This window comes from Leucoraja erinacea, chromosome 14 (genome assembly GCF_028641065.1).
Source record: "Leucoraja erinacea ecotype New England chromosome 14, Leri_hhj_1, whole genome shotgun sequence".
Classification (NCBI taxonomy): Eukaryota; Metazoa; Chordata; class Chondrichthyes; order Rajiformes; family Rajidae; genus Leucoraja; species Leucoraja erinaceus.
In genome coordinates, this window is record NC_073390.1 from 50313893 (window position 1) to 50340608 (window position 26716).

General features: G+C 38.8%; 2 protein-coding genes across 3 annotated transcripts in view; both read right to left on the bottom strand.

Moving 5' to 3' along the window:
* Window positions 1-203: 203 nt before the first annotated feature.
* kcne4 (potassium voltage-gated channel, Isk-related family, member 4) lies at window positions 204-2509 on the bottom strand. Its single transcript, XM_055646402.1, has 2 exons — window positions 2121-2509; window positions 204-1414 (listed from the first exon to the last, which is right to left on the bottom strand). Exon 2 carries the CDS (start codon window positions 1376-1378, stop codon window positions 947-949), a length of 432 nt encoding a protein of 143 aa, XP_055502377.1. The 5' UTR covers window positions 1379-1414; window positions 2121-2509; the 3' UTR covers window positions 204-946.
* Window positions 2510-4364: 1855 nt separating this feature from the next.
* The window catches only part of acsl3a (acyl-CoA synthetase long chain family member 3a), a 71045-nt gene continuing 48693 nt past the window's right edge, over window positions 4365-26716 (bottom strand). For both annotated transcript variants that reach the window (XM_055646404.1, XM_055646403.1), the window contains 10 exons: window positions 25049-25199; window positions 22434-22557; window positions 21953-22024; window positions 20171-20310; window positions 18595-18767; window positions 17551-17625; window positions 16331-16522; window positions 15000-15114; window positions 12852-13009; window positions 4365-7057 (listed from right to left, as the gene is read on the bottom strand). In XM_055646404.1, the coding sequence (XP_055502379.1) occupies window positions 6900-7057; window positions 12852-13009; window positions 15000-15114; window positions 16331-16522; window positions 17551-17625; window positions 18595-18767; window positions 20171-20310; window positions 21953-22024; window positions 22434-22557; window positions 25049-25199 (1358 nt within the window). In that variant the 3' untranslated portion in view covers window positions 4365-6899. The remainder of the gene's footprint in view (window positions 7058-12851; window positions 13010-14999; window positions 15115-16330; window positions 16523-17550; window positions 17626-18594; window positions 18768-20170; window positions 20311-21952; window positions 22025-22433; window positions 22558-25048; window positions 25200-26716) is intronic.

Genomic DNA, 26716 nt, shown 5'->3' on the forward strand with positions numbered 1-26716 from the left:
TGTGGCCTAGGTGATAACGAGTATAGACAATGACTCAACAAGACGACTTTGAAGCTGATACGACTTGGGTGGGAGAGGGATGGAGAGAGGGGGGGTGCAAGGGTTACTTGAAGTGGAGTAAGCAATATTCAAACATGAATATGGACAAGCTGTATTCTTAAAATCAAATAATTTGATTGGCGAGCGATATTCTTAGATTCAAATAATTTTATTCCAACTCGGCAATAAATATTTACAAATATTTTACAGATTAACCAAATATTTACAAATTAATTTATCGGTTATTTTAAAGTATGTAGAATCCAACCGCCAGTTTTATCTGGAAGATTTTACAGTTTTCAAGTGTTTCCAGACTATCAGTAAGAGCTTGTAAGCATTGCGAAGATCGGCGCCTTGAACTTGACCCTGGGACAGGGCAGAGTCTTTGGTGCGTCAGAGGAAGTCTTGCAGATGATATAGACAAGAAGTGTTGGTGTAACTCAGCGGCTCAGACGGCATCTCTGGAGTAAATGGACAGGTGACGTTTCGGGTGGAGACCCTTCTTCAGACTCATTGTGGGGGGACTGGAAGCAGGACAAATCAGAGCCGCAACAGATTACACCAGATTGTTGGCTTAGGGATGATGTTTTGATTTTCTTGTTTATATATATATTTTTTTAATTTGAAAGCAACATATCTACAGATTAAATATAAAATATTAGCGATCCTTTAAACAGCAGCTCTCTGGCTGACATATTTGAACATTTAATATGTATATCATACACCTTATAAACATTGCAACTCGTGGTGCAAATTTGTAGTTGGGTCACTGAGTTGCTGAAACATCTTGCACGCTTCTTTAGATTTTGCTCTTGTCCGTTGGGAGGTGCTGAATTATTCAAGCACTGGCCGTGTAAGATAGGAAGAATATGTCCAGCGTTGCCCCTATCATGGGCTTTCTCTCGGTTTAATAATGGGTTTCAGCCGGCGGGCGAGAGATGCCGTGGGCGTGGGCGAGAGGTTCGCTTCCAACCAGCGCCTCTTCTTCCACGTTGAGTTGGTCATCTAGAGCTGCCTCCGAGTCCACGCTGTTCTCCAAGGAGCACACGGCACAGGACAGTGCGGGCACCACGCTATCCGACAAGCTGCTGAACACCAAGGGGATATGCACCGACTTCAGGCCGGCCCACTCGCCCCTGTAGTCGTACAGTAACAGCGTGTCGTCTTTCCGCTGGCGCTTCTTCGACTTGATGTAACACAGCACTATTCCCAGGAGGAAAAATCCGTAGAAAGACATGACTATTAAGATGTACAGATACTCGCTGGCTTGTGAGTCACTCGCAGCCTTCGCTGTGTGAGTGCGTATTTCGGCTAAGTTGGTCTCATTGGAATTGTACATCTTTTAAGTTGACAGACTTCAGGGGGAATGAAAAACCTAGTGCAGAGACAATTAACAAATATATCAGAACTACTCAGAAGTAAACTGTGTCCCGTGTTTCTTTGAATAACACCATTGCAACATGAAAACGACTGAACTATTTTACATTTTGCTTTTATCTAAACAAGAGTACATTAAACAGTGCACAAGAAAGCTGGAGAAACTCAGCGGGTGCAGCAGCATCTATGGAGCGAAGGAAATAGGCAACGAAACGTTGCCTATTTCCTTCGCTCCATAGATACTGCTGCACCCACTGAGTTTCTCCAGCTTTTTTTGTGTACCTTCGATTTTCCAGCATCTGCAGTTCCTTCTTAAATACATGAAACAGTGCTTCGTGTTTGTTTAAATTAAACGATGACAACTTTTAGAAGACTGAAAGAACTAACTTGCATTTTACTGTATTCCAAAAAATAACAAATTAAAGTGTGCATCGCGTTTCTTTAATGGAAACTATAACATTAATGAAAGAACGAATTGGCATTTTGTTATGCTCCAAAAATAGTTAATTAAAACTGCGCCATGTTTCTTTAAAGTAAACCATTACACCATTAAAACGAATGAATGAACTAATTTGCACTATACTACAATCCAAAAAAGTTATTTATTTTGTAAAGTTTACCAGCGTGACGTTTAGGATTTGTAGCAAATGTTAACCAACCCACCGATTTTTAATTTTTTGTTTGTAATGCAGAACTTTACTCACTTTGAAAGTCGTCTTTCACACGTGTGCCAATGATGAAATGATGGGAGCTCAGCTTAGAGCAGCTACATGTGTAGCGATTCGCTTCCGTTCATGATCCATACAGCCGGCAGGCCTTTATATACAGATTCCACGGAGCACCATCACGTGTCGAAGGATGTTAACTTTGAGATGAGGGATCTGGATTCATTTTACTGTTAGATGTCGGGCGAAACGAACTTTTGACCTAAGCAGGGAAAATTGGCAGCAAACTCACTCTAGTGACGCGTGCACTCTGCTCTTAAACATAGTTTACCAGGAAAAGAGAGCAGTCAATGGTAAACGTGTTGAACTTCACTTTCTGCCCCCCACCCCCGATACATTGCCACTGGTCTGAAATTCTCAATTCAGCCCAGTAGTACAGCTGGTAGAACTGCTGCCTCGCACAGCGCCAGTGAACCAGGTTCGATCTGACCACGGCTGCTGTCTGTGTGGAGCTCGCACGTGAACTTTTGATTCTTGTGTGTGTGTGTTTCCCTCGAGTACTCCGATTTCCTCTCACGTCCCAAGGACGTGCGGGTTTGCAGGTGAATTGCCCTCTGTAAATTGCCCCTAGTGTGTAATGGAATAACTAGTGTGAATCGGGTAGTCTGAGCAATGTTCGGCGTTCAATTACGCTGGGCCGAAGGGTCTGTTTTCATGCTGTATCTAAACCGAACTGACGTGGGCGAATGATCCATGGTCGGCATCAAAGATTATAGAAGAGCTCTCCTCTATAATCTTTGGTCGGCATAGGCCTGGTCACATGTTTCTTGAGGATGTACATTTTGAAGACAGTGATAAAAGTGGGAATCCCGGCATGTTAATCTCCACCACTCAAGTCCATGTTTTCGGGCTGTTTTCCCATGGCGGATAGAATGCTTATTAACAAAAACAAAACAATTTGAATTTTCTGGCGTAGAAAATGATTCCATATTTGAAGGTCAAACGTCATTATAAAAGACCAGTCTCTCTCACCACTGACTGTGCATGTTGCGAGTTTACTCGAAACAGACAGCAACTGTGACAATGACATTGAAGGAGAGGATGTAGGGGGTAGGGAGGAAAGCTTCGCTCTCAAATACAGATGTCGAAGCTCATGGGAAAATGTTGTAAGAATGCGTTCACATGTCACGTCGTTCCTGAAACAGTTGCTGCTGTTGCACTGAGACGCTGTATATCATCAAGGTCTTGTTATTAATCCAGAGGCTGTTGCTTGTAAACTCAATCTTGGTCCAGGGACAGACACGTAAATAAACTTCAATTTCTAATTGGTCCCCGCTGTATCTCACGGGGTGAACCACACGTCTGCATTAAAGCTTTTGCGTGTATTGGGGGGGGGGGGGGGGGGGGGGGGGGGGGGTGAGTGTGCGTTTTCACTTGGCCAATGGTCTGCTATGGGAATTAATTATTTGCTTGCTGGCATTCAATAAAAACAATTGCGACGAATTGAACAGAAGATAGAAAATATTGTAATATAACCCTATTTCATTACGAACTATTTGGCCCATTGAGTCAATGCTATCCACATTATCTGTAATCTTTTTGCCCATAAACACCTCGCTGATTTACCTATCTTCGCCGGTCAATCTACATTAGCCAATTAATTTAGCAGCAAGCACCTCTTTGAGATCTGGGTGGGAATCAGAATAGTAAACTCCACTTCCAAGGAGCACCAGAGCTCAGGTTGCTACAGCCGTGGCAGCTGCATCATTATCTTTCCATTCAAAGTAAATGAGGCTGAGGAAGGGTCTTGGCCCGAAACATCACCTTTTCCTTCACTGCAGAGATGCTGCCTGACCAGCTGAGTTACGCCAGCATCTTCGGTGTAAACCAGCATCCGCAGTTCCTTCCTACACGAAGCTGACATTAATCTGATCTCATTCATCTCTCTCTCTCTCCCACAGCCTGGCCTACACTCGGGCTTGGAGCTCTGAGTCTAACAGAAAGTCGACTATTGCTTTCATTCCAAAGATGGTGCTTGACCCAGCAAGAACTAAACTTGACATTTATACATTTTGGTTTTGTGACAGCCTTTCCTTCACAGCAGGTGTTTTCTCACAGATTTGAGCGGTCGATGCTGGATAGTTGCTGGGAATATCACACAAACTGAAGAGCTGTCGCACATAAGGTCAGTGATGGCAAAAAGTGCAAGCCTTTTCATCGTTATCCAGTTGCAACTGAGGAATATCAACAGCAAGGTCAGAATTTAACTAACCAAATTCATAGTGGAAATCACAAATTACAATTTTATTTTGTAACTGAAAACATATCCAAATACAAATAAATAACTGAATATATTTTGTAACCAAGGTTCACACAGATCTTTGCAGGAAGTCCAACGAAAATTTCCAGACTTTTGTCTTGAAATTCATGACATTAAATACTAAGATTGCTGTACAATTGACTAAGTGGAAGAAAAAGGAACTTTCACCAAATTTACAGTCCTATAGGTATTTACAGATAGAAATCAACCATTAAATACCAACAAGATTTAATGCAGTTGCCACACTAGAATTCCTTAAAATGAACAGTAGTCAAAGAGCAAAGTTTCACCATCCACTCAGTTTATACAAGTGTGTGCACCTTTATCTTATGTACATTTTAACCCTCTTTTCCCATTCTTCACATTTACATTTAAGAAAGTTTCTATTAACCATGCATAAAACATAACAAAAGCTTATTCACATGAAACAAACAAGTTCAAATGCATTCCCATAAAATGAGACACCGTGAAAAATGAGCAACTTACAACAGTGTTAATCATTACTGTACTGTGCTACTGAATCACCGCTCTTAGGAAAAATAGTAACTTGGATTCATTTTCAGAAGTTGTCCACACCTTTTCTCTCCCCTCTCCCAACACATTGTGAACATGATTGCTTTTGTTTAAAAACGTTCACTATTTTTTTTTCAACAAATCAATTGACATGCATTCCAAATTCTACTCATTGAACTACATTTGGCGCAAACATACTAATCGGTCATTGAAACTACAACTGATAGCCAGTAGAAAATTAACAAAGCAGTTTTCTTAACAGTAACCAATATCCGAGAACCAAAAAAAGTCAAAGATCAGCAAGAGGCGGAAAGATTAAAATCTGTGCATTATTTTCCAGGGCTCTGTTTTTCTGCAAGTATTGTTCTCACTGTGAAAGTAGCTGTCGATACCATGTGTATCAATCACAAAGGTCATCTCACAGCTGCAATTAAGCTTATCGCTCACACAAGTCACAAGCATGAAAATAGTGAATTCGGGAAAATGAAGGATAAAATCCACGGTATTTTATTAATCTGTCTTATGCATGTTGATATTTCAACGTGTCTATCTTAAAGCTGCAATATCTCAATTCTGCAAACATAAAGATTAAAGTCTTAGGAAAACAAGGATCTTTTATTGTTCAGGAACAATAATTCAAAACCTGTCTAAACAACTTCTTAAACGCCACTTTGGTTCTTGCCAATTTTAAGGTGGTGATGCAAAACACAAAATGTCTACGTTGAACACACTGGAGGCTTTAAGGGACACCATTTCTCTTCCAAGAGTTAGTAACTTTTAGTTCCTACTTACATTAACACATCGGACATCTACGAAAATATGAAGGAAACATTATGAGCATTGTGTAAACCTCTCCTGACACACGAGTAACAACTGTTCTGAATCTGTAAGTGGAGGTTTTTGTACCGTCAGTCAACAATATGAATTGCAGAATGCATTTCCATTGTAGTGTTCTTACATTCAGCTGCCCAAGCTTTACTAAAATGCAAAACTAACTGGAATTTCAGAGGCAGTTCAACAGCATAATTTTCCATACAGCAGTTTGTTTTTGTTTTCCTCATTAACACTTTACCACCAACCTACCCAAGAGAACAAGTACATAACACAAAAAAGGCAAAAAATGGGTTTAAAAGTAAAAGATTCGTAAACTTGCAGATGTCTCAGAGGTCAGTGCTTACTAGGCTGTTCCTCAAGATCAATTTTCCCACCCCCCCCCCCACCCCCCCCCCCCCTCATTCTTTCCTACTTACAAACTTATCCAAGAGGACACAGCCCATGCATGGAATTTGACAGTGAGTGCAGGCAGTATATTTGAACAATTTAGATGGCATCTATGAGCTCAGCTGAGAACCACATGAACATTTCCAACTGGAATGATTAGTTAACACTAGGGGTTTACAACCATGGTCAATTTTACTTTCCCAGTTGCACAAACTATTACCTTAACTAGTTAGAAAGCAGGGAACAAACCCGAGACTCAGTTGATATTTTGATGCTCAGCTAGACACTGACTAAACATTTAATGAACCATTAAGTTGCCTACCAATGGTACTACTCTGGATTTCTTAAGACCTCTTTGACCGAGCAATCCCTGCACTGATTAAAACCCTGCTTAATCAAACATTGCACAAGTGTATAATAAATAAACTATACGTTTCCACAATTTTGAGAGAACTATTAGCCGCTCATGAGATCATGTAGTTATGTTTGTTCTCGTAAATCATTTATCAAATGACATTTAATTTATATAAGACCACAAAAAGAAACAAGTTACTTTTGCTTCAAATGGTTTAGTAATCCTGACTGGAATAAATGTTAATACCTATAATCAAAGAATACTACAGGGTCACTTGTTTTATAATGTGATACTCTTTCAGATTAATTAATCCTATGGCTTTAGATTTGAAAACATTGTTGCGTTTTGATCTGTTATTATTATGTTTCAAGGTCATTCCTATATATTCGGGTTGGGTGGATTGCAGTTATTACTTTCCTCCGTACATTCGTTCAATGTCTGCCAGATAATGGGTTTTGAGTTCCTTCCGTTTCAGTTTGAAGGCATCTGTGACCAGACCCGTCTCTGGAGTCCAGGCTTCTGGACTCAACCGAACCTTCAATGGAATCTCAAATTTCTCCAATCTCGCTGCAAATACAAACATCACACAATAAATTAAAATACAAGAATGCACAAATAAGATTTGAATGAACAAGAAACAAAATAATTAGAACATGAAAAAAAAAGGATAAATGCATATACAGGATAATTGAAGTATATAAATCTATAATAGATAATATATAATATATATAGATTTCTACTATACTCTAAGTGAGATCGACCGATTGACCAAATGGTGCTAGCACAATAACCTGGCTCTCAGCAAAAACATGGAACTGATTGTGGACTTTGGAAGGGGTAGGATGGGGACCCACAGTCCCGTTTATATTAACGGGTCAATGGTGGAAAGGGTCAAGAACTTCAAATTCCTGGGCGTGCATATTTCCGAAGATCTCTCCTGGTCCCAGAACACGGATGCAATTATAAAGAAAGCACATTAGCGTCTCCAATTCCTGAGAAGATTACGGAGAGTCGGTAGGTCAAGGAGGACTCTCTCGAACTTCTACAGGTGCACAGTAGAGAGCATGCTGACCAGTCCATCATCGGCTCTGACCTCCCTACCATCGTTGGGATCTATTGCAGTCGCTGCCTCAAAAAGGCTGCCAACATCATCAAGGACCCTCATCATCCTGGCCACTCACTCATCTCTCCACTGCCTTCAGGTAGAAGGTACAGGAACCTGAAATCTGTTTATTAAACTTTATTGTGTGTGTGTGTGTGTGTGTGTGTGTGTGTGTGTGTGTGTGTGTGTGTGTGCGCGTGTGAGACACACACACACACAAGCACATATATGCACCAGTCCATACACATCGGCTCTATACACTCCTACGATACACGTATATATCATATATACGCAGTCATATATATGCCTCATAAAAGGCTGCCAACATCATCAACATATACATACATATATATATACACATCATACTATATATATCACTCATCTCTCCGCACATATGCCTTCAGGTAGAATATACAGGAACCTGAAATCTGTTTATATAACATATATATATACACATATATATACACATATATATATATATATACACATATATATATGTATATATATATATATATATATATATATATGTACACATATATATATACACAACAGTGTACACACAAATGTGTATGTATATATGTGTATATGTGTGTATATGTGTGTGTGTGTGTGTGTGTGTGTATATATGTATATATATATATATATACACACATATATATATATACATATACACACATATATATACATATACATATATATATACATATACATATATATATACACACATATATATATATATATGTATATATACACACACACATATATATATATACACACATGATACATTGTCTTATACACACACACATGCATTATATATACTTACGACATACGCGATACATACATATATGTAGTGTTTAAGAGGGAACTGCAGATACTGGAGCGAAGGTTAGCAAAAAAGCTGGAGAAACTCAGCGGGTGCAGCAGCATCTATAGCGAAGGAAATAGGCACGTTTGGCCAAACCTTCTCGTCTGAAGAAGGGTTTCGGCCCGAAACGTTGCCTATTTCCTTCGCTCCATAGATGCTGCTGCACCCTCAGTTTTCCACTTTTTTTTGTAACATACATATATGTATTTGGACACACTGATCTTGTCTTTATGCCCACAATATTCTGTTGTGCTACAGCAAGCAAGAATGTCATTGTCCTATATGGGACACATGACAAACTCTCTTGACTTGAGCTATGCTATTCTCATTCCACCCTTTGCTTACTGTTTCTTTATTCCCTTGACCTTTCTCAACTGTCCACTTAATCTATCCTTAAACCTTGAATCTAATTACTCCTCTGAATTTTGGTATTTGGGTAGAATGTAATGGTGTAGTTCTACCGCATCAAACAATATAATCCGGGTCAAACAATATTACCAGGTCATCAGAAACGTCCTCAGTTTTTAGGTAACGGGGTTCCCCACTTCCATTATTGGCGAGACTCTCACTAGGGTCTCTTCGATATCATGCACCTCTGCTCTTGCTCCCCCTCCCCCCATTTGTTACAAGGACAGAGTCCCCTTTGGCCTCACCTTCCACCCCATCCGGTGTCGCATACAGCACATAATCCTCCGACATCTTCCCCACCTCCAATGGGATCCCATTACTAGCCACATCCCATCTCCACCCCTTTCTGCTTTCCGCAGAGACCATTCCCTCCGCAACTCCCGGGTCAACTCACCCCTTCCCACCCAAACCACCCCCTCCCCGGGCACTTTCCCCTGCAACAGCTGTCCCAATACTTTCGCCCTCTACTCCGTCCAAGGAACCCGACAGTCTTTTCAGGTGAGGAAGAGGTTCACTTACACCTCCTCCAACCACATCTACTGTATCTGCTGTTCCAGGTGTGGACTCCTGTATATCTGTGAGACCAAGCCCAGGCTCTGCGATTATTTTGCTGAATACCTCTGCCTAAACTTACCTGATCTTCAGGTTGCTCAACACATTAACTCCCCCTCCCATTCCCACACTGATCTTTCTGTCCTGGGCCTCTTCCATTGTCAGAGTGAGGCCCAGCGCAAATTGGAGGAACAGCACCTCATATTTTGCTTGGGTAACTTGCACCCCGGCAGTATGAACATTGACTTCTCTAACTTCAAGTAGCCCTTGCTTCCCCTCTCTCTCCACCCCCTTCCCAGTTCTCCTACAAGGCTTACTGTCTCCGACTACATTTTATCTCTGTACTGTCCACTTCCCTAACACGAAGGGTCTGAAGAAGGGTCTCGACTCGAAACTTCACCATTCCTTCTCTCCAGAGATGCTGCCTGTCCCGCTGAGTTACTCCAGCATTTTGTGTCCACCAATTTAAACCAGCATCTGCAGTTCCTTCCCACACAATATAATCTGGGTATATTTTAATGCAAGATGCCAGGAAATTGATTCTTAAAGTCCAATGAAAAGTGACTGGTTGCCCAGTTGGTCAACATGTACTGCATGAAGTTGGCATAGGTCAGGACTTTCAAATAGCAATTGAATTGAAATGAGGGGAAATAAATGGCGGAGCCAAAGGAAATGGAGGAATAGAACTGATTGGATTGTTCTACAAAGAACTTCAGAGTGGACTCAATGGGTCGAATGGCCTCCCCCTATGCCATAATGATGGGATTAGCTTCTTCTGGGGTTTAGTAGTATAGTGGTTGTCACTTTTGAAACACTCTAGAGTTAGGGACCATTGATCCAAAAGCACAAATTTGAATTCGGCTGGAGGAGCTGGGGCATTAACATTGTGATAATTAAATAAAGTTGGATTTTTTTTTCTCTCAAAACATATGTCTCAATAATGATAACTATGAACTCACTGGACAATCCTAGAAACTTATCCGATTAACTAATCTTTTACATTGTAAAGAGTTGTACAAAGCACATCTAATTCCACACAGATGTCATAATGCAAGGTTATATAAATAATACACAACCTGGGAGTAAATTTGCTGTCCCAACTCAATCTGTCCTGTTTGACATCCTACCCACCATGGTGGTTGGCTTCTATGTGCTCCCACCCTTAGTTCAGAGGCAATTGGGGAAGGATAATAAATACCGGCATGGTCAATAATGTTCGTGTCATATTAAGGAATAAATTCTAAATAATTCAGTGAAAGGGTATCCACTGCCTTATAATCAGTGAACATTTTTATTTTTACAATAACTTAATTTCTAAATGCAGCTTCTGTGAACAAGTATGCTTTTCAACGTAATTAATGTGAGAAAATTCTTGCTTGCATTTTTCTGAAAGAACTAAGACGCACTCTTGATTTATTCTATAATTAATTACTATGTAATTCTACACATTTTGGAAAACCGTTTCCAAATTCAGATTCGCTGCATCCAAGATAGAAATTGTATATTAAATCAGTGCTCTTGACAGTTCATATCCTTTACAAATCTCCCATTAGAAACATTTCTGCACTAAATGGCTTTCAAAGAAAATATTATTAACCAGATAAATATTTAAAGATAGTGCAGCAGCCAATATTGATGCTGCAAACAAAAATGTGGCATTTTAAAACATTAAAAAAAAACATACCAAAAATCTTGCCAGCAAACAAAATTGGAGTTATGGTTAGAATTTGTTATACAAGTACTTTACTACTTTCAGGTTTAGGTAAATGGTGAGCCTTCAATCACGGGTGCCTCAGAGCAAAAATTCAATAAAGCTACAACAGAACGTCATTTTGGTGCCAGATCCCAGTATGTCTCGATTTTTACCCAAGTGATAGTAATTTTTGGATGAACTTAATTGTCATGCATTCTACACCTCTTGACAGGCATTATTTATGTCAATGGCAAGGTGAGCAACTGGTATAAGAGTTTTGAACATTTCTCCTAAATTATAGATTAACTGCTAATTTAAACTGCCACTTCCTAAACCATGGAAAGGTCTGCATTGACACTGATTTCCCACAAATCTGGCTTCTGAAATGTTCAAGACATTTGCAAAGAAAAACTGCAGCCGAAACTTAGCGTGGTCCAGTGCAGAAAGCATATTCCAAAAGTTAAGGACGAAGGGTATTTGGAATCGAAAGTGGAAGTCCATCCAGTTTATTTGGCTTTGATAATGCTTAATGTGGAAATCGGCAAAGCCCATCATTTTAAGGAAACTTACCTTGCATAGAATCAGAGTTATACAGCACAGAAACTGGCCTTTCAGCCCAACTCATCCATGCTAACCAAGGCCCCTATCTGAACTAAACAGCAAGGACAGAACTTTCTTGCAGAAAAAAAAGGCATTGGTGGTCAAGAAACTCAACATCGCTGATGAAAGCTGAGAAAATCCAGCCCACAATTGCTTAATGTGGAGATGTCAGCTCAAGGCAAGCATCTTTACCGCACTGCTCCATGAAACATTTTGACCCGACACAGTAACTCGGTTCCTCTTCCCGTAGATGCAGTCTAACCCAGCGGTTAATTCCAACATTTCCTGGTATTATTTTGAGTTCCATCACCTATGGTATTTTGGATTTTTATTTTATCCAAGGATTATGGTTGCCTCCTGAAGCAAAACCCCCTGGGAAGTTTCTTTCCATCTGATGTTGCGCAATGTCTGCAGCTTGCATTCCAGCTGTTCAACACAGAGCCAAAAGCCCTCTAGCCACTGATAGTTGTTGTGGATGTAGCCCACTTGTACAAAAATGTACAAGTAGGCTCCCACATTTTACAGCAGCAATGCATCTTCTGTCTTCCCTTCATTTTTAACTTGTTGGGTCAAATTATTGACCTCATTTAGTTTATTAAATTACTTAAGCGTAGTTGTATAATTTAATAAAATTGTCCAGGCTCACTCACAATTTAGCCCAAAGTCACACCAGTACTTGCCTATCGTTTCAAGGATACTTTAGAATTCCCTCATTAGTTTTCAAATTCCTCAAGGGTTTTCCCACTCCTTGTGCTATATTAGTTTTCAGCCTCATATTATTTTTACAGTTTATTTTGCTCTATAGCTCATTATATACAAGATCATCTTGAGTTAATAAAGCTCTTCATTATTAAATAGCACCTTTTTGAATGAGAATTTCTGTTTACATTAGTTTTGCTTTTTTATCCGATAAATCTATACTCCAGGAAAGCTGCTAATAAAAGTTGCTGACAGAATTGCTGAGGTCATTGAGTCCCATCATTAAAAATGACAGATCTTGAAACCACATCCATTGTATTTGATCTATGCAGTTGAAACCGTAGATGGCTCTCCAATCAAGTCATTCATAACATTATTTTTGTACATTAAATGTGGATTGAATTCATTAATGGAGCAACCAGTATTATCATTTCAAGCTCACCTAATCCACCAGCATCAGTAATTTCCCTCAGCACTACTTTCTCCATTTCTGGGTCGTTACAAATCTCAATCCAGCTTCCTACTATATTCATTTGGTGAGCCAAAGCTAGCAGCTGTTTCTGATTGGGCACCACAAAACAGATGACGTAAGACTGGTCGCTGAAAATAAAACAGACTTGTTAATCAACTTTTGGCTGTTAAACATTTGTAAGCATTATTAATCGATAAAATATTTGCACGTATTTTGCATTCCCATTTTCCCTCACTGTCCACACACACACACAATTCATTGACTGGATTTTGCAAAGAAATGTCAACTATTCTGGGCCGCTCTTCCAGTGATTACCCAACTGTGCTCCACGGCATGAATGAGATGCCATGCTCCATGGCATGAATGAGATGCAATGCTCCATGGCATAAATGAGATGCAATGCTCCATGGCATGAATGAGATGCCATGCTCCATGGCATGAATGAGATGCAATGCTCCATGGCATGAATGAGATGCAATGCTCCATGGCATGAATGAGATGCAATGCTCCATGGCATGAATGAGATGCAATGCTCCATGGCATGAATGAGAGCCATGCTCCATGGCATGAATGCCATGCTCCATGGCATGAATGAGATGCAATGCTCCATGGCATGAATGAGATGCCATGCTCCATGGCATGAATGAGATGCCATGTTCCATGGCATGAATGAGATGCCATGCTCCATGGCATGAATTGGTCTAGAACTCTCCAAAAATTTAAGAAATTTAACAAAATATTATTTTCATTCATTGCCTTCGTTGTGATAGAAAGCACTGGTACAATGTACCGACGCCTCTATAAAGTGCTCTATAATGTTGCTAGTTTTCTGGCCATATGACACATGTTTCTTCGTTGTTCTTACTGGCATTTTCGTCTACAAAAGAACATTAATAAATGTAAATGTCCCTAATTGTCTTCATTTTTATAGGTTTAGTTGTTTAAAAAAAATATTTTCATATTCAAAGGACTTGGTTTGAGTTTTGAACATTTGAGTCCCTCAATGTCAGTCTTCAGCCGTTTTGTGGGCAGGGTTAGGTCGTAAAAACACCTTATTTACATGCTTACAGCCTTGTTACTAAGGCCCTACATGCTTTTATCTAACAAGATACAGTTTCCAGATGCGAATCAGGAGATGCATTTTCAACACATGAGGCTAATTTTCAACTGTGTGTAAATATACATCGAAAAGATTGAGGAAGACAATTACTTATTTTTATAGTAAGTGAATATACTGACTTAACTCAATCACGATATAACGTTTCAAAGCATCTAATGCTTTTCATTCGTATACTTGACCTTAGTAAGATTTTGCTATTTTGTTATAAACTGCTGGACACAAACTGATAAAATCTTAACCAAACAGAGCCTGGAGGCTTCAAGTAAAGAATAAAAGCAACCATTTACCTTTATTCAATTAGCCTGAGTGAATGTGAAACAGACAGCACAAGGAATTGTAATTTAGAATAGGTTAATATCAGTGAATAAGGATGTATTTTTCAATCCCCCCAATCGTTTTCTCTTTGCATTACCTGTTATCCTGGTGCAAGGTTTTGATTTTAATAAAGTACACCTGTTTTACCTAGATAACTTGTAAGATAACTTTTTTTTAAATTGCATCTTGGTACATGTGACAATAATATACTAATATCAAATAAATAGATGGGATTAAATAATTTCATGAGAACATTAAAAAAACGGGAAACAAAAACTTTATTTTTTTTATTTTAAAAAGAGCACAACTAATAATAAGTTGTAAGGAAATTTAGTGCAAATATCCTCAATTATTCAGTATGATCCAATATTGCAAGTTATCGTGATAAGGGGCAGAATTCCATCAGCTCTACACTGAACACACTTTATCCCCTAATGTTACATGAAGGAAAAGGAAAAACAATCTGCAATGCTTTTTTTCCCCTCTGGTAGTAAGGAAGAGTAATGAATGCTTGTACCATGCAAGTTAATCTCATCACCTATCTTGTAATGGTGCCAAGCAAAAATAATCCATTCACCAAAATCTTACATCCATGTAAACTAAAAATGTACTTTCTGACTTTGTACTCATATGGGTAAAATCAACAGCTAACTCAGAAAAGTGCACATTTACGAAGATCCTACCTGTTCGCATAGACACAGATGTTATCTATTAATGGACTGTTCTTCAGAGCAGACTCCACCTTTCCCAAGGCAACATATTCCCCAGCCTGCAGTTTGACAAGATCTTTCTTCCGATCTACAGAGAATGTATAATTACAGTTACAATTCTTGAAGTTAAAGCATTCTATTAAAAAAATGCTCATGATCATTATCTGAACATCCATCCAATATCAATACAAAATAATTTACCCAAAGTCAAACTGTATAAAAATTGGAGGTTACACAGAAAAGCTGGAGAAACTCAGCGGGTGCAGCAGCATCTATGGAGCGAGGGAAATAGGCAACGTTTCGGGCCGAAACCCTTCTTCATATATAAAAATTGTATAAAAATTGGGCTGTTTTCATCTGAAATGAAAGTTAAACTCTAACCCTAGAATTACTGACTTTATTAAATTAATAATGATCACATCGTGCTGTATGGAACAATAGTCTGCATTCACATTACGCCAAAGATTTAGAAAAATTCTGGATAATTTAAAATGTATTTTGAAATTCAATATAAGGGGAGATTGGCCTGCGATGGTATATAGCGAGTCCTATCTGAGCACAACACCACAAGACTGAGATGGGAAAATAAGTCATTTGGGTCTTAGTTATAGTTTGTATGCCTTCCTTTAATCTTTCAATTGATGTTTTAAGCAATGCCGGATTGTAGAGCCAATAGAGGGGAATGCTTTTCTAATGAGAGCATGTGCAGCACAAGCCAACAATTAGTATTATTTTAATAAAGCATATTATTTTTCATTGTAAACTTTTATTGTAAAATGGCATTACGGACATGCGTTAAATCAAACTAAATTAATTATATTTGCACAAGATATTAGCAGCAAATGCAAATTGCCTACAATGCTTTACACCATTGTTCTAGCAAACAGCCCTCACCAGACAATGGCTAAAATATAGCTAAAATATAAATATTTGTAAGGTAATTTAGAAACAAAATTTGATTAATTTTGGGGGCAAATTCCTCCAATGGAATTTAAATTTCTCCTAAGGGCACAATCGTTAATCTCATTAAATTAAGGGTTTTTTTTCCTGTGAAAAAGTACATTTTCCCAAGGTTATACCGAACTGTAACTGGCAGGATCCCAATAAGCCACCAGTAAATAATAGTTGATTTTTTTCAGGAAGATCTCAAACAGAATTTGGAAATCTTCCCAGATATGCTTTCAATTTACACCAACCATTACAATTAAAATGTTATGGGCTTTTGCAATTCTAGTTTTACCCGAAATCCAGGCATAATGATTGAAATTTACATGCTGTTAAGTGTGAGGTCTGCAGACACTAACCAATGACCTTAAGGCATCCATCATGGTGAAATTCACCGACATCACCAGTACAGAACCATGCCTGCCCATTTTTATCCAGAAAATAATCTTCCATTGTTTTGGATTTATTCTTGAAGTATCCCAGGGTAACATTTGGTCCACCAATAACGATTTCTCCTCTGGGGTGTGGTTTGTCATAAACGGTATATCCACCTAATCAATGAAATGGGGGGAAAAAAAACAGGTCATGTCACAGAGCTGACACCTAAAATTCCAGTGACCTATTGTGTATTACATATCCAGGTCAGCATATGTATTGGACGTGTCAATTTTATTTCAAAATTATTGTTTAAATTTCCTTTCATGGTAACCTCAATAGCCACTTTAAACCTTGCAGTTCTGCGAGTTGTTGTGGGTCCAACTTTGTTCTCATGTAGTTGAATTGCCTTCGTTTTATTTTTGGTAACTGTGCTTTTGCCCAAGCCCTCCCCAAAATGCTCCACCTCTTGCTGCATTCCCAACTAAACATTTGGTTACTTGTTCCTTATTTGGCTCAGTGTCAAACTCTGCTTTCACATCTTTCCTCTGTGGAGCAGTTTGGGATAATTTACCAAGATGTTAAATGCTAGAGGGCATAAGTTTAAAGTGGGAGGGACAAGTTTAAAGGCAAGTTTCAACATAATTATACACACTGCCAGGGGAAAGCAGATGACAGTTAGAGTCTTATGCTTTTTAATGCTGACCGTTAAGAAGCATTTGGACAAACTCATGAACATACAGAGAATAGGATATTGTCCGGGGAGAAGGAATTGATGACATTTCTGGTCGAGACCCTCCTTCCGAAGAAGGGTCTCAACCCGAAACGTCACTCATTCCTTTTCTCCAGAGATGCTGCCAGTTACTCCAGCATTTGATGTCCACCTTCAATTTAAATCAGCATCTGCAGTTCTTTCCGACACAAAGGATATTATCCTCTTGCAGGCAAAGGGGATTATTTCAGATTTAATTGTTGTGTCCTGAAGGGCTGTATTTGTTCCATGTTTTGTATGTAAATACAAGATGATACCATGCAGTAAAACCTTATAATGTAACTATAAATTAGTACGGATGGAACCATTATCATTCTTTACTGAAAAATTGTTCCAGAATAAATCCAAGATCAATTTAAATGAAACAAATTGAAAATCATTTATTTTATTTCTTACTAGATATTTCCATTTCAAACAATAGACTTTGCTCACCTTCTTCCCAGTTTTTTAAAGTAATTTCGCAGCAGGGTAGAGGTGCTCCCACACGGCCAGTGGTAAAGTCACATACTAAAAACAAAAACAGTTACTTGAATGAAAGTTTCCTTTAAAAATAGTAAAAGACACCAAAGTACAGGAGTTTATGAATATAGATTAGCTTTACATTTAGAAGCAGTTTATCGTCACGTGTACAAAGGTACAGTGACAAACTTTGTTTCTTGCTATCCAGTCAGCAATCAAACTATGCTTGATTACAATCAAGTCGGCCACAGTGTACACATACAAGATAAAGGATTTAACATTTAGTTATGTTATTGGAGGGGGGTTCTTAATTGCTGCAAATCCAGAACCTGGAATCATCGCCTTACTTAGACTATGGAATTTAGAACCAAGATTAGGAGAATTTTCTCCTAATTGTTGACTCAATGGAATGCCCTAATACAGAACGCATGGAGACAAGGTTATTGAATGAATGTAGGAGATCAAGAGATAAGATAGGAAAAGGATGCTGAAGTGAATAACCATCTATGACCATATTGAATAATGTAGCTCAAAGGGCTAAATGGCCTGCTACTCCTATTTTCTATGTAAAGGGTTTCCAAGTATAATCCATGAACATGAAAGTCCATATTCACGTCACTTTATGGTGTTAGTCAGAGGATGGAAATGGGCCTTTGATGAAAATTAGATGTTCCAAGAATTAACTGCCACAATTAACCTAGATTAGTTCACATTTACAGAAGTGCCAACTGCAATCATGATTACATGTCTATAAACATTCACTTTTCAGTAATGGTTTACTTTTCACTTGATGTTACCTTATATTGTGTTAAATCAATCATTAATACTATAAAATGACAAGTTAACTATTTATTTCATTGAATCTACAGGGGAAAAATAGCAAAATAGATAAATAATTTTTGTTTTCTCAAAGAGGTGTTCCTTGAGCCACCTATACGAGTTTACTTCTTAACATAAATCTATGGTCATGCTAAACACACAGCAAGGACAAAGTACAATTCCCAGGAGATGACTAACCATCACTAATTGTCCCTGCTCCACACGTCTCGGTTAATCCATATCCCTGTCCAACAGGGCAGCAAAAGCAAATGTTCATGAAAGTTTGTGTGGATGGTGATAATGGAGCACCCCCACACAGAATGAGTCGAGTCTTGCCTCCGAGCAATAAACGTATTTTCCGGAAAATCAACCTACAAGAATGAAAAATAAAAGCAGTTTAATTTTCTGCCTGTTAGCATCAGACTCAGGATCATTCAACGCAAATAAGTTAAACACATTGCAATAATGTAACATAGTTGACTGTATAAACGACCAATAGTAGGGAAGTTATAAGACAATTGTCTGTTTATAGTTTTTCACCAATGCCTCTGTTACAAGCTGTTCTGGCAACAGCTTGTAACATAGTGAAAACTCTCAAGACATTTGCCAATAAGGGTTTCATATTTTAATGACTGGTAACCAGAGAGCTGGTAGAAGTGGCTTTTGAATAGGATTAAAACATGTCCATGAAAGTCAGAGCAAATGGAACAAAAGGCAGCGTAGGATTGGAATTGGTGGAAGAGGATGGAGCTAGCATGATGGTAGAATGATCAGTAATTTGCAATAGAGAGACTGTAAAGAAGGATTTGTGCAAAGATGCTATAGATAAAATAATTCTGGGCAGCATATCTATTATCCTTAAAAACCTCTCATCTTCACACATGAGTATTTCAATATTCTGATCACCAATTATGAATACTGGATTAACAGTTTCACATTTGCAATGTTTTAGTAATTGAAAATAGAGAATATTTCCACTTGTAAAATGGTTTGTAGATTTTGCAATTAATGGAATCTTTTTAATATTATTTTTAATAATAAAGTAGGTACATAATCTTCAGTACTAATAATTTTCTTCCCCAATAATTTAAAGCAAAATGAAGAACAAATGTTTTATGCTGCCTCTGCCCTCCAAATCTGTTGGGAGTCTCCTGTGGCTATCTCCCTCCTCAAACAAGTATACTGTTTTGCATACTGTGATCAGGAAGATGAACAATAACAGTAGCCAGAACAGTGGCATCACATCTGTCTCTGTTAAACAGCAGGTTAAGGTCAAGTCTAGGCGAGCAATACTGATGGTGGAATCCCTAGTCAGGTGCGCAGACTGGTGTTTCTGTTGCAGCAAGTGAGACTCAGGACTGCCTGTTACTTCCCTGGTGCCTGGGTTAAGTATGTCTCAGTGGGCACAGGACATTGAGAGAGGGAAGTATGTGCAGGGGAAGGATTTACTCGTATTTGGAAAAGAATGGGTGAATTAAAGACAAGACAGCAGGGGTTTGTCTGGGTCAGATCCCCATATAAACTTGAAAGGAGTTTTTGAGGAGGCAACACACAGGTTATTGTTGAGAGTAGGACAATGGATGATCTCTACATAGATGTTAAGGCATTTGACAAGTTAATTCATGGTAGAATCTTTACACTGATGTGATTTTTTTCCACCCAAACCTCTACCGCACCATTAAGTACAACAATGATGCATGTTTGTTTCTATTCACATCAGTCGCATAAATTCATACATTTGTTAAATACAATTTAGCAATATCAATTGTCTTACCAGTCACATATAGGTGTGTTATACCCAACAGCTATCTGTTCCTGCTTGTAATTGTAGGCAACGACAAAAAGAGTTCGCTGTATGCTATTCATGTCTTCTACTTTGGTTACTATATTCTTATAAATTCGATCCATAATTTCCTGTTGGCACAAAATGAGAAATAAAGTAGATTTAAGTGCTCGTGAAGTTCTCTTGATGTAGGAAAGAGAGCATATCAACTGGTTATATCACGGCATGGTTCGACAACTTGAATGACCAAAAACAAAGATTACAAAAACTGATGGACACTGCGAAGGGATTAAAAGGAGGTGCTGCCTCAAAAAGCTAGCCAACATCAAGGGCGCTTTCCGTGCTAGATCATTTCACTCCTGCCATCGGGAAAATGATTTAGGAACTTGAAAACTCACCTTCACGTTCAGGAACTGCTTCTTCCCAACAACCATCACGTTCTTGAACACTACAAACATCAACTAAAATACAAACTGTCATGGCTGCACTCGGGACTTTGCCATTTGTATTGCACTAATCATTTAAAAAATGTATTTACTTATTTTTTTGTTTGTTATCTTTGAGCAATGTGTTTCTAGACCTCATTGTTCTAAAGAAGTAGAGGCATTCATGTGCTTTCTTTACAATTGCAATATGGTGGGCCCAGGACAGATCTTTAGAGATATGCATGCTCAGGAACTTGAAATCATTGACTCTCTCAACTGCTGACCCGTCAATGAAGACAGGCTTATAGATACTAGCATAAAATAATAAAATTCACACTTCAAACCACTCTACTTACTAGAGGCATCTCACCGTGCTCACCGTGCTATTTATCTAAATATCTAGACTGCATCAGTAACATCTCAATGGTAGACTACCACAATGGTAGTCTTTTTTAGACAAAAAAACAGTTGGAAAAGTACTATACTCCAGCAGAGATATTGTGCCCTTTGAGTTTGGACTAATTTAATGGCAATTCAATAAAACTCTGATGATCTGCTATCTGACGGTTCAGAAATCCATGCAGTTTGTCATCCAGCTAACCCAGGTGATGTTTGCTGAAGTAACCACCCATTTGCCAGGGCCCCAATTCCCATCTATCAGTTCCCTGTATTCCATTTAAACTCTGAAGAGTTCCAACCCAAAGCGTTGTCTGTTTATTTCTTCCCACAGATGCGGCTTGACCCTCCGAATACCTCCAACTGTTTTCTGCTTAAGATTTCAGCCTCAAGTCTCTGTGACCCCTCCCCCCCCGTAAACTACGACTGTGACTGTATAATATCTTTTTTTTCTTTTTACTTTTAAAAAAAAAGATTTTTGCTGGATTAATGTACAGTCAAATGTGGGACTGACAAGAACCCAGATTGCTGGCTCTTCTCTTTCACTGACTCTTATTCTGGTTTGCTTTGACGTAATCAGATCCTTGTGAAACCACCAATTCTGCACTAAATTGCAGCCAAGCCAGAAAGATGTGGTCAGAAAAGACTTGGAAGATAGAATTTCATATTGCTTGGGTTTGACTAAATGGTTCCAAATGTATTCAAGAACAAAAACATGGGATTATCCTTGGCATCCATGGGAAAATATCAAACTATGGTTAATCACACATGTGCCAATCCCTCCTTGAAAGATAAATTATCATAACCCAGCAGCAAAAATATACTTCTTGTCTCACTCAGTTAGTGAAGCACAAGAGAACCAGGATTGAGCATTTTGGAAATAAGCAACACTTCAATATTTCAGGCAATCACCATCTCTAGTATTTATTGAAATTCAGATTTTAGAACTCACCGGTACAGCAGCTAATAGTGTTGGTTTAAGTACAGTTGTATCACCTTTGCTTCCTTTCTTGATTTTGGCAGACTATAAAATAAATTGAATATAAATAAAGTTATAGGACCATTTAATTGTCTCCATATGAACAATTAAATTTAATTGTACTTGCAATTCAGACAAGCATACATGATGTGCATTTAAATGTTTATATGCTTTCAAAATACATATCAAATGTATAGAAAAATACTAAGATCCTTACAAATTAGATACATATCAGCATTTTTTAGCTTTTAAATGCATGGTGAAAAATCAGCTATACTAGTTGGTGCATGCGGAAATTAACACAAAATGCACTTTGAACCTGCAATAATGTGAAAATATTGGTAGGATGTTTAAGGCCAAACCAAAATATTAGTTTAAAATTTAGTTTAAATTTTTAGAGGTAAAACAAATATTAATATGATTTTTAAAAATAATCGATTTGCTTAATGTATACCTGATCTGCCAAGGTCTGGGGGGAAGAGTAACCAATACAACAGCCACAAGCCATGCACAGCGTTTCTGCACTCAGCTCCAGGACATGTGCCAAGGGCAGGTAACCAATATAGGTGTCCTTTGGTCTGTAAAAAAATGTTGATATATTATTTAACAACATCACCAAAAAAATCTTAAAATCCCCAATTACATTTAACAGTATTAGACACAATATTATAGTTCACTGGTGACTTCTTCAGAAGATACAGTATTCACAGCTCACAGCAGGTACTTGATTGTACAATATTGACCAACATTTTAGCATAGTACTGATCCAATGTTGCACAGTAAGAGGTCAGGATTTTCCAATGAGATATTAAATCAAGCTTGCAATCCGTCCTCAGTGGACGGAAGAGACAATGGCAACATTTTGTCTCCTAATCCGAGGAAAGACATTCGTGCCATAGAGGGAGTACAGAGAAGGTTCACCAGACTGATTCCTGGGATGGCAGGACTTTCATATGAAGAAAGACTGGATAGACTTGGCTTGTAATCGCTAGAATTTAGAAGATTGAGGGGGGGGGTTATAGAAACGTACAAAATTCTTAAGGGGTTGGACAGGCTAGATGCAGGAAGATTGTTCCCGATGTTGGGGAAGTCCAGAACAAAGGGTCACAGTTTAAGGATAAGGGGGAAGTCTTTTAGGACCGAGATGAGAAAAACATTTTTCACACAGAGTGGTGAATCTGGGGAATTCTCGGCTACAGAAGGTAGTTGAGGCCAGTTCATTGGCTATATTTAAGAGGGAGTTAGATGTGGCACTGTGGCTAAAGGGATCAGGAGGTATGGAGAGAAGGCAGGTACAGGATACTGAGTTGGATGATCAGACATGATCATATTGAATGGCGGTGCAGGCTCGAAGGGCCGAATGGCCTACTCCTGCACCTATATGTCTACGTTTCTATTTTCTCATTTTCAGAATTATATTTTCGTCACTGAACATCACTAAATTATGAATGTCACATTTCAACAATATTTTAATTGTTGCAATTTCAAAATGTCCTTGCGTTGTGAATGTGCAAGCAAGTTTTCTTCCTTCTAAGAGAAGTTACAGCAAACAAGCTAATTTATATTTGAATATTACACATATGTAAAGTTTCTGAATTCATGAAGATTGGATTTGAATTGTCATTGACTGCAGATGAAACAATGTAAATCAAGTGGAAGATTCCAATACAGTGTTTTATGATACGATAGAACTTTATTTACCCCAGGAGGGATCTCCCAACAGTCATAAAACACACAATGCGTGAAACATAAAATTAAAGTGATGAGTGGAAAGGATTGGGGATGTGCAAAGATTGGGGGGGGGGGGGGGGGGGGGGGAGAGAAAATCAGTCGACCGCACGACAGAAGGGGGAGAAGTTGTGCAGTTTGATAGCCACAGGGAAGAAGATTCAGATTCAACTTTAATTGCCATTGTCAGTGTACAGTACAGAGACAACGAACAGATTTCCTGTGGCGTTCTGCACTGCATCTTGGTGGAACCACTGTTGCTGAAGGTACTCCTCAAGTTGACCAGTGTCACGGAGGGGGGTGAGCTGTACTGTCCAAGATGCTATTTCAGTTTGAGCAGCATCCTCCCCTCCAAGCCCAACTCCCATCAATCCAACCTCCCCAGGACAGAGCCAGCCTTCCTGATGAGTTGGTTAATCCTGTTGGCGCCCACGACCTTCATCCTGCTGCCCCAGCACACAACAGCGAGGAAGATGTCACTGGCTACCACAGGGGAGCCAGTTAAAAGCACTGGAGAAGTGGAAAGCATGACTCTCACAGTGCTTCCCAGCTTATCCAGGTGAGCATATGATGGAGCAGGTGGATGATGGTGTCTTCAACCCCCATCTTTGTTTGGTAAGCAAACTGCAGGGGGTCAAGGTAGGGTTTAACCAGGGGTCGCAGGTTAGTGAGCACCAGCCTCTCCAGGGACTTCATGATGTGTTAAGTCAGCGCCATCAGTCTGTAGTCATTGGAGGAGCTGGAACGCGTCCTCTTAGGTACAGGAACCACTCAAGGAAGAAATAGCTCAACAAAGGATACCGTATAATGTAATTTTCATTTGAAATCCTGTTATTAATAGCATCTATTCCTAAAACAAAACATTCAGATTGGAGTCATATCTCCATTGAGTGATCAAATGAGAAAAATAATCCCCAGACTAATGTGCAGTTTAGTTTAGTTTAGAGATACAGCGAAGAAACAGGTCGTTTGGCCCACCAAGTTCACACCGACCAGCGATCCCCACACATTAACACTGTCCTACACACACTAGGGACCAATTTACATATATACCAAGCCAATTAACCTACAAACCTATATGTCTTTGGAGTGTGGGAGGAAACCGAAGATCTCGGAGAAAACGTACAAACTCCATACCGTCTGCACCCATAGTCAGGATTGAACCTGGGCCTCTGTTGGGTCACTTAATTTTAAAACCAGCTTCTTAAATTCCATCCTGGTACTTAAATGTGTAGATCTTTCTCCACTTCAATGAAGGTCCAAGTCAAAAAAGCATAATTGTCATATATTTTAACTTTCCCCAATACAAACATTTCCCGAATGATCATTAATAACACGTACCCCAGGTCAGGAACTCGGGCAACCATCCCCGCTATTCCAGCAACGAGGTTGCTGTGTGAAATCATTACTCCTTTTGGTAGTCCTGTGGATCCACTTGTGTACATTATTACTGCAATATCTAAAGTTGTAGGTCTCATCCGAGCTCGATTCACTAGGGAGAAGAAATTATTAAATTTATAAAAATAATTTAAAAGACAAGCAAACATTAAAAACTATTTGCCCCATTGCTTGATGTCATTCACCATTTGCAAGCAATATATTTGTTTTACCAATTCCCAGTGCCAAATACCATCCATTTGGCAATTATTTAATCTACCACGTACAATGATTTGCAGCTCTCTACTGCTTGCAAAAGCCAAGGTGAGTTCTGCAGAGAAGTGAGGAATCTTTCATCTTTGATAAATTCCTCTTTGGCTTCCAAAGTGCATTAAAAGGCACATAAAGACATCTCCCTGGTACATTTCTCATACAAATTTCACTTCTGCCATGTCGATCTCCAGTTTTTAAATAATGCTTTCATGTTTCAATGAATAAGGAACAACTTCTCCTTTTGGGGATTGCTTCTGGCATTTCCAATCAGTGGGGAGGGGACAGCAAGTCCTGCTGCTGCCTCACAGCTCCATCAACCTGGATTCAACCCAACCTCAGGTGCTGCCTGTGTCAGGTTTGCACATTCTCCTTGTAACTACATACGCTTCCCTCCACATCCTAAATACACGACGACTCGTAGGTTACTCATCCACTGCAGATTACCCCATGTGTAGGTCTGTGGGAGGAGATTTGGGAGAGAATTGATTGGCTTGCAGGAAAGAACAAGCAACAGGGAAATATAAAGTTGGAGAATGAGATTGCTCTGAAAGGCAACATACGGAAATGCCATTCAGCCCATCGAGTCCATGTCAGAAATAAATAAAAAATAACATGGCATTTGAATGGGATCTCATTTTGGATTATTCTACTTGGAGTCTGTTCGAAATAGAATTGTATAGCACCCAGTCTAAAACTGCTGCATAAATGTCTCACAAAACATTGCATTTGTTTTCTCATGTGGACTCTAGTTTAAATCAAGTTGTGGCAAACCTCAAAATTGTACTGTTTGGTTGCATGTTTTGAAGCAACCTTGCAGTCTCAATGCAAAGCATTTTGGCAATTCATAAAAGGTCTTAATGCAACCAAAAGCATAAAAAGCCATGGCAAAGCCATTGCTTCTGTTATTGACCGAGGGAAATATAAATACCACATTGATGCAACTAAGATACACATGGCAGTGATCCTTTAATTGATGCATATTGTTCAAGTTGTTCTACAAATGCCCCCGAACAGATTGAAATGAGAAATCAAATGGCAGGGAAGAGAATCTTTTCTTTATTCATCGTCCCTATTTATTTCGGCAATACCAAATAAATGATAAACAAGGAAAAATATCCAATTAAGAAATCAGTAAATTCAATTGATGCAAAGAAATCCAATGTTAGAAATCTGAAACAAGGAAATACACATCAGCTAATCATCGAGAAAACATTATTTTTGTACTTAAAGTAGAAATTCTTTCAGTGGCTTCAGTAGAAATATTATATTGTTTTCTCTTTCAAATGTTGATTGATCAGCCATTCATTTCATGCACATTGTTAATTAAATGAATACAAATGGGAACTCATTGAAACTTAG

What these genes read in the sequence shown, in the direction of transcription:
- kcne4 (XM_055646402.1), bottom strand. Translation starts at nt 1,378, where the DNA reads ATGTACAATTCCAATGAGACCAACTTAGCCGAAATACGCACTCACACA.